Source organism: Squalius cephalus, assembly GCF_949319135.1.
Source record: "Squalius cephalus genome assembly, chromosome: 23".
Lineage (NCBI taxonomy): Eukaryota > Metazoa > Chordata > Actinopteri > Cypriniformes > Leuciscidae > Squalius > Squalius cephalus.
In genome coordinates this window covers 5,808,952-5,817,994 of record NC_137144.1, presented here as the reverse complement: position 1 = coordinate 5,817,994, position 9,043 = coordinate 5,808,952, and the positions used below count along the sequence as shown (strand labels likewise).

Genomic DNA, 9,043 nt, shown 5'->3' with positions numbered 1-9,043 from the left:
AATTACTAGACAAAAAATTATATCTGGAGAAAAGTGGATTTTGATGTGTATAGCATCATAGACCTGCATTCATTCTGCACTCGCCTGCGAGCGCCCCCGCATGGACAGAGACGTGTTACAGAAACCTGAAGTAACCAGAGAGTGCCAATTATCTTGCTATTAGACATTCTCTGCTCATACTTAAATGAAAACTGATTGTTATTGATATACTGTAGTTGTCAACATTTTAAGTGGATAAAAACCTTTCATCAAAGTTATACATGAATTTTGAACAATTCCCGATCTTGTCTTTGGACAACTTTGATGATCCACTTAAAATATTGACTACTGTAGTTGAAGCTCATATGACACATGTTTTCTATACTTTGTTGATGTATTTTCTTTTGAAAAATGAAGTTAGGCAGATCATTCATATGTTTGGCCTTTTTTGATGAACATAAACTAAAAGCCGCAAAACACATTTTGTAGCAGCTCTTGGCTCCTTAATAATGGCAGAGAGTCTCTAACGGGTGCAATTGATTTTTATTCTTTGAGAATCAGCATAAACACTGTGAAAACTAGAAGTAAACACAAAAAGCTGGTTAATTAACCTTTGGCACAAATTTTCAAATAAATCCTCACCCCTTTTACAGTGCATCATCATGCATTTGTGACATAAGACATAAGACAAAGCAACTTCACAAAAACATTGTGAAAAAGGAATAACGGAACTTAATGTTGCAGAGTGAACAGCACCAGAATTCTACCCTGACGTCAGAGTCATTAGTAAACATTGCAAGATGGCAATGGATGAACACCAGTTGTTTGAAACGCTACAATTAACGAGTTAGACTTGGCTTTTTATCTAAAAGAGGAACAGAAGACGGCACTCGAAACCTTCCTTTGCCGACCGGATACGGTAAGAGTCTAAATCTACCTGTTAGCTCCGCTGGTAGCTAAGCGTATGGGGCTTGTTGTGATTAGTCGTATGTTATCCAATTGCGTGCAGTGAGATTTTCAAATGCATGCTTGGTGCTGCCCCTCCAGCTGACCGATTTTCATTAGTCAATGCCAGACCATTAATCTTTCAGATTTAGGTCTAATTTTCCAGGCTAGGATTCCACAACCTGAGTTAACTTACGTCCCTGAGCTTCTGAGACAAAAGAAATCAGGTGAGAGCAAACTGTTGATCGGCTATAGAGGTTCCTGGGCTCACAGCCTTAAAACCAGTCACGTGAATGACCTGACTGTGAATGAATTACCTCTAGAGGCCTTCAGTGGCCACTTACACATTTAAAAGAAAAAAAAACAGTTATTTGTAATTTGTTGCATTATTTGATAGAGCAGCATGCTGTTCGTGGCTGATTTCTTTGCTGTTTTCATCCTTCTTCAAAGCTGATGAAGAACTTCAGAGATCATTTAGGCAAGGCTAGTTTATTTATATAGCACATTTTGTACACTATGGTAATTTTATGTGCTTTACACAGAAAGGAATTAAAATAATCACAAAATAAAATCAAGGAAAATTAAGACAGTTATGAAAGGAATTAAAAGAGATATAAAGATGATACAGTTATAAAATAAATTAAAAGAGTAAAAAGATTATACACAGTCCTCGACTTTCACATTAAACTCACTACTCTAACACAGACTCGAACATCATCACCGGGTCCTCAACATTGTTTCATCTCTCAATTTCCCAATTAACATTTCAGAGTAATTCATGTTTGTCTCTTACCCGATTCTCAGCGACATTTGAGTTCAGTTTAGAATCAAAAAGATTAAGGTTAGAGATGCAAAAATAAAATACAGTGTATTCAGTCGGACGTACAGTGGGACAGTACTCATTCAGTAAATGCACAGCTAAACAGATGTGTTTTGAGTCTGGATTTGAATGTGACTACTGTAGGAGCACATCTGATCTCTTCTGGAAGCTGGTTCCAGCTGCACTGGCATAATAGCTAAAAGCAGACTCGCCATGCTTAGAGTGAACCCTTGGTATTTCTAGCTGATGTGATCTGAGTGATCGGTTTATATTCAGTGAGCATATCTGCAATGTATTGAGGTCATAGGCCATTGAGTGATTTAAATACCAGTATTAATACTTTAAAAATCAATTCTAAATGTGAATGGGAGCCAGTGTAAAGACCTGAGGACTGGTGTGATATGTTCATATTTTCTGGTTCTGCTCAGAATCCTGGCGGCAGCGTTCTGTAAGAGCTGCAACTGTCTTATGGTCTTTTTGGGAAGGCCAGTGAGGAGTCCATTACAATAATTCACCCTGCTGGTGATGAAAGCATGCGCAAGTCTTGTCTGGAAACAAAGCATCTAATTCTTGCAATATTTTTGAGATGACAGTATGCTGATTTAGTTATTGCTTTGACATGACTACTGAAACTAAGGTCTGACTCCAGAATCACACTGAGATTCCTGACTTGATTTTTAGTTGTTTGACCCTCAGCGCCAAGGTATGCGTTCATTTTGAGAACTTCATCTTTGTTTTCAAACACAATGACTTTGTTTTACTGAAGAAAGTTTTGGCACATCCAACTGTTAACTTCATCAATGGATTGGCACAGAGAGTCAATGGGGCTGAAGTTGTTAGGCGATAGGGCTAAGTAGATCTGAGTGTCATCTGCACAGCTTTGGTAAGCAATTTGGTTCTTTCTCATTATTTGGCTCAGTAGGAGCATGTATAACATCACGACTACATGAAAAGAGCTTTTACTGTTCTAAAAAACAGATTTGTGAGCATTAGTGGAACTGAAGGTGTTCGAATAAACACTAAATACATGTGATTGTTGTCATGCGGTGAATCCGGCCAATCGTGAAACAGCTGTGTCGTCATCAGAGCTCTTGCAGCCACTCTGGAGGAGCAGCGCTGTATGAAGTCGAACAAGCCTAAAATCAGCTAGTATGGTGGGTGATTAATTAATTATTGATCTCATTAGTTAGCAGATTTGACCAATAATGAGTTAACGAGTCATCCAGGTGGTACAAATGGTTTTCTGTTTGGCTTTAAAAGACCTGGTTGAGACTTTAGCCTGTGCAGTTGAATTGGTTTTCTTAGTGGCTCAGTTTGTGTCATAAAATGGGTTCGATTAATATTATTGTTTTGGTAGTTCTTTATCACCAGTTACTATGGCATGGTGAGTTTAATTTTTGTTTGCTTTTAGTAAGTTTACTTGTCTGTTTAAAAAAAAAAAAAAATTGTCAAATGTGTTTTTCAGAATTCAGCTGCTTAGTCGAAGATGGATCCTTAGATTTATCCTTGAGTGATGTTGGGAGAGTAGTTGGAGAAAAAGGTTTATAGACTTTTTTTGCTTCATAATATATACTCTTGTACTAAGATAATGAGTTTATACTAACCCATTTACATGGTTGTTGTTTTTGTTATTAGCAAAACTTAATTTCTCTTTCTCCCTATCTCCAGACAATTCTAGCTCTGTCCAACTGCAGGACACTTCTAGCCCTGAGGGGTCGGCTTCTGTGAACGCTACCTTCAGCCAGGACGATGCAGAGGGGTCTGGTTCTGTCAATGCCACCTTCAGCCAGGACGATGCTGAGGGGTCTGGTTCTGTCAATGCCACCTTCAGCCAGGACGATGCGGAGGGGTCCGGTTCTGTCAATGCCACCTTCAGCCAGGATGATGCTGAGGGGTCCGGTTCTGTCAATGCCACCTTCAGCCAGGATGATGCAGAGGGGTCCGGTTCTGTCAATGCCACCTTCAGCCAAGATGATGCTGTGGGGTCTGGTTCTGTGAACGCCACCTTCAGCCAGGACTATTATGAGGGGTCCGGTTCTGTGAACGCCACCTTCAGCCAGGACGATGCAGAGGGGTCTGGTTCTGTCAATGCCACCTTCAGCCAGGACGATGCTGAGGGGTCCGGTTCTGTCAATGCCACCTTCAGCCAGGACGATGCAGAGGGGTCCGGTTCTGTCAATTCCACCTTCAGCCAAGATGATGCTGTGGGGTCCGGTTCTGTCAATGCCACCTTCAGCCAGGACGATGCGGAGGGGTCCGGTTCTGTCAATGCCACCTTCAGCCAGGACGATGCTGAGGGGTCCGGTTCTGTCAATGCCACCTTCAGCCAGGACGATGCAGAGGGGTCCGGTTCTGTCAATGCCACCTTCAGCCAAGATGATGCTGTGGGGTCCGGTTCTGTCAATGCCACCTTCAGCCAGGACGATGCGGAGGGGTCCGGTTCTGTCAATGCCACCTTCAGCCAGGACGATGCTGAGGGGTCCGGTTCTGTCAATGCCACCTTCAGCCAGGACGATGCAGAGGGGTCCGGTTCTGTCAATGCCACCTTCAGCCAAGATGATGCTGTGGGGTCCGGTTCTGTCAATGCCACCTTCAGCCAGGACGATGCTGAGGGGTCCGGTTCTGTCAATGCCACCTTCAGCCAGGACGATGCTGAGGGGTCCGGTTCTGTGAACGCCACCTTCAGCCAGGACGATGCTGAGGGGTACGGTTCTGTGAACGCCACCTTCAGCCAAGATGATGCTGTGGGGTCCGGTTCTGTCAATGCCACCTTCAGCCAGGACGATGCTGAGGGGTCCGGTTCTGTCAATGCCACCTTCAGCCAGGATGATGCTGAGGGGTCTGGTTCTGTCAATGCCACCTTCAGCCAGGACGATGCTGAGGGGTCCGGTTCTGTCAATGCCACCTTCAGCCAAGATGATGCTGTGGGGTCTGGTTCTGTGAACGCCACCTTCAGCCAGGACTATTATGAGGGGTCCGGTTCTGTGAACGCCACCTTCAGCCAAGATGATGCTGTGGGGTCCGGTTCGGTCAATGCCACCTTCAGCCAGGACGATGCGGTGGGGTCTGGTTCTGTCAACGCCACCTTCAGCTAGCATGATGCTGTGGGATCTATTGTTTTAGCCCCTGTCTATTTAACTTGACATGAGTCAAGATTCTGTGTAACAATAAAATTTTCTTTTGGAATGGGTTTCATGACTTGGTTTGTCAACTCCTCTTTCTTTTAGATTTTGCTAAGGTTTTACAGCCACTTGAATTAGTTTGTCATGGTATTGTCTTGTGGATGACAGGAGGCCTGTGTTTTGAGGTCCAGTTTTGCCCAAGAAGTCCGTGAAGTACCGTGAACATTTATTCTTCCAGTTTGACTTCTTTGAGGACTATGTTAGGAAAAAGTGACTGCAATATTTTGCAGATATTGTGATCATTCATAGATAAGTGAATGATTGAGTCATACTTGCGGAAGTAGTTTGCCCAACATTATTCTAGTGTACTTCCCCCGATATTACTCTATAGGATTGGCTGAATCATGTGTTTGCTTATTTCATTTGCGGCACACGAATGATGTTGCACAATTTGAATATAAATTTGAGTTGGTTAGATTTGCTTTCAGGATTTGTTGAATGTCCCTAAAGCTCCTCTGGGCTCCGTGACTGAAAGAAATGTGTAATAAATAAAATAAAAAAAGCATTATATAATTCTCGTCTGAGTTCTGCCCATTAGAAAGTGAGTCCAGCAGGGGGTGACAGACAGGCTGTGAAAAAGCAACAGCTAACCTTCATGATGAGGGTGAGCAGAAAAATACATACATACTGTTTAGAAAAATATATTTCAACTTGAAAAGAAAATTATTTTTCTTTAGAGGGTTTCATCAGTGATAGTTATTTATTTTAAAGGGTCATGAAACCCTAAACCAAATTTTCTGAGATTTTAACAGAGGTTTGTGTGTTGAACACCATTGAAGACAATGTTAGCATCTGTTAGATTTAATAGTAGGGGGAAAATAGTTAAGTTTGAGTTTTTTTTTCCACTATTTTCATCTTCCGGGTTTAAAATCTTCATCATGTCCACGTCACAGGCTGTGACGTGGCAGAGCACTATAGTACTTTTATGACTCATCGGTGTTTCATAATTATTCATGAGACTGAGTTTTCTTATCCAATGAGAAGACACTTGCTCTTAATTATTCATGACACCACGTGGATCTTTCCAATGACAGACATGTCAAACTGTGATATTGCGTAGTAGATGAGAGAGGCAATGATGGGACGCGCGTTTGTTTTCGTGGTGCAAAAGTGCCAGTGCATCTTTCCCCGCGATGCTGCCAGGGCTAGACTAACCCTAACCCTAACCCTAACCCTAGCCATCAACTACGGACACATCTAAACAACGTGTACGTAGCAACCACTCAACTGGAGAATGGTGGACTTCGGCCTTGTACACCAATGCAGGTTTCGTCTAGTGATGCGGTCCCGAGGAATTTTCTATCGCTTCAGAGGTGTGTGTGTGTGTGTGTGTCTAAAATGTAACCCTGACTGTTTTACTTGCCTTTTGTTAAATAATCACTCGTTATTAAAATGTAGATATTTCGATAATACCTCAACTGTATGGAACGTTTGCTTAATTTGTGCAAATTTCTGTACTTCCACTTCCATCTTTACTATATACTTTACTTACTGAAATTATACGCTTATCTCTGTAAAGCTGCTTTGAAACAATCTACATTGTTAAAAGCGCTATATAAATGAAGATGACTTGACTTGACTTGACTATGTGGGTTTAGGGGGCGCGTAGATCTAGACTATGTACGGAACGTTTTTTTTTTTTTAAGCGGAAAATGTATCATTTTCAAATATATGCATTTATAGTGTGTATATAAACAAATATATATTTTAAAATGACCTACATATGCATGTACATTTATATGTTTTAAATACAATTATGATTACTGTAGGCTAATATATGTAGCAGTGCATTCAGTTACTTTTGAAAGGACAAAAATAAGGTGTCAGTGTATTTCATTAGACTTTAACTTTGTCAGCTATAAAAAAATCTAGCATTTCCTCACGTTTTACCACTGATTTTTAGTGACAGTCGATATGCATGGGCCACTGATGACAGTCCCCCTCCCCTCTCCCCTCTCCCCTCTCCCCTCTCCCCTGCCGTGCCATACCACACCCACTCCCCTCCCTTCTTCTCACAGCCATCCACGCCCATTTAAGTTGCAATTTTCAAAAAGATTGTGAGCTAGACTTGAGCTGAAAGAGGGGGGTTTCATGATACGGTAAGACAAACACACTCATACCAGAGCCCGTCTACGGAGAGCCTTGGCACTTCCTATTAAGCCCTATTGCACCGAATTGTGGTTGTAGTTCCACCAGAGTTCCAGAGTGCAGACTGAATGGGAGTCTATGGGGCTTTCCATTACAACATTCAAATTACTAGACAAAAAATTATATCCGGAGAAAAGTGGATTTTGATGGGTATAGCGTCATAGACCTGCATTCATTCTGCACTCGTCTGCGAGCGCCCCCGCATGGACATAGACGTGTTACAGAAACCTGAAGTAACCAGAGAGTGCCAATTATCTTGCTATTAGACATTCTCTGCTCATACTTAAATGAAAACTGATTGTTATTGATATACTGTACAGTTGTCAACATTTTAAGTGGATCAAAACCTTTCATCAAAGTTATACATGAATTTTGAACAATTCCCGATCTTGTCTTAGGACAACTTTGATGATCCACTTCAAATGTTGACTACTGTAGTTGAAGTGCATCATCATGCATTTGTGACATAAGACATAAGACAAAGCAACTTCACAAAAACTTCACGAGTTCACATGTTAATGAAATCTGATGTAATATTATAATGCGTATTTGGCTTGCTGTCCGGGGGGAGGGCTCCGAGCTCGGAATTCGGCCCGACCCCAGAGTACTCCCCCCATGAATGTATAGATCATGGGTATCTATGAGAAGACCCATCTGAATGTGAGGTGATGGGGTGGTGGCGGGATGCTGAGAAATTTGTCATGAGACAGGAGGTAAGGGGAGGCTTTATTTATACTGGCTTCTTCTTGTGCTCATTGGATGATTACCTGAACATGCTCCTCCCGAACTTTGTTAAATAAAACTTCATATTGTGAAAACGGAATAACGTAACTTAATGTTGCAGAGTGAACAGCACCAGAATTCTACCCTGATGTCAGAGTCATTAGTAAACATTGCAAGATGGCAATGGATGAACACCAGTTGTTTGAAACGCTACAATTAACGAGTTAGACTTGGCTTTTTATCTAAAAGAGGAACAGAAGACGGCACTCGAAACCTTCCTTTGCCGACCGGATACGGTAAGAGTCTAAATCTACCAGTTAGCTCCGCTGGTAGCTAAGCGTATGGGGCTTGTTGTGATTAGTCGTATGTTATCCAATTGCGTGCAGTGAGATTTTCAAATGCATGCTTGGTGCTGCCCCTCCAGCTGACCGATTTTCATTAGTCAATGCCAGACCATTAATCTTTCAGATTTAGGTCTAATTTTCCAGGCTACCAGGATTCCACAACCTGAGTTAACTTATGTCCCTGAGCTTCTGAGACGAAAGAAATCAGGTGAGAGCAAACTGTTGATCGGCTATAGAGGTTCCTGGGCTCACAGCCTCAAACCCAGTCAGGTGAATGACCTGACTGTGAATGAATTACCTCTAGAGGCCTTCAGTGGCCACTTACACATTTAAAAAAAAAAAAACAGTTATTTGTAATTTGTTGCATTATTTGATAGAGCAGCATGCTGTTCGTGGCTGATTTCTTTGCTGTTTTCATCCTTCTTCAAAGCTGATGAAGAACTTCAGAGATCATTTAGGCAAGGCTAGTTTATTTATATAGCACATTTTGTACACTATGGTAATTTCATGTGCTTTACACAGAAAGGAATTAAAATAATCACAAAATAAAATCAAGGAAAATTAAGAGAGTTATGAAAGGAATTAAAAGAGATATAAAGATGATACAGTTATAAAATAAATTAAAAGAGTAAAAAGATTATACACAGTCCTCGACTTTCACATTAAACTCACTACTCTACCACAGACTCGAACATCATCACCGGGTCCTCAACATTGTTTCATCTCTCAATTTCCCAATTAACATTTCAGAGTAATTCATGTTTGTCTCTTACCCGATTCTCAGCGTCATTTGAGTTCAGTTTAGAATCAAAAAGATTAAGGTTAGAGATGCAAAAATAAAATACAGTGTATTCAGTCGGACGTACAGTGGGACAGTACTCGTTCAGTAAATGCACAGCTAA

General features: G+C 41.4%; 1 protein-coding gene across 1 annotated transcript in view; it reads right to left on the bottom strand.

Annotated features, from left to right (window-relative positions):
* Positions 1–3,402: 3,402 nt before the first annotated feature.
* LOC307151359 (uncharacterized protein) overlaps positions 3,403–9,043 on the bottom strand; it is a gene marked incomplete at both ends in the record, with an annotated part of 110,727 nt that continues 105,086 nt past the window's right edge. The window contains one exon of the mRNA XM_079859341.1: positions 3,403–3,704. Coding sequence (XP_079715467.1) covers positions 3,403–3,704 — 302 coding nt within the window. The remainder of the gene's footprint in view (positions 3,705–9,043) is intronic.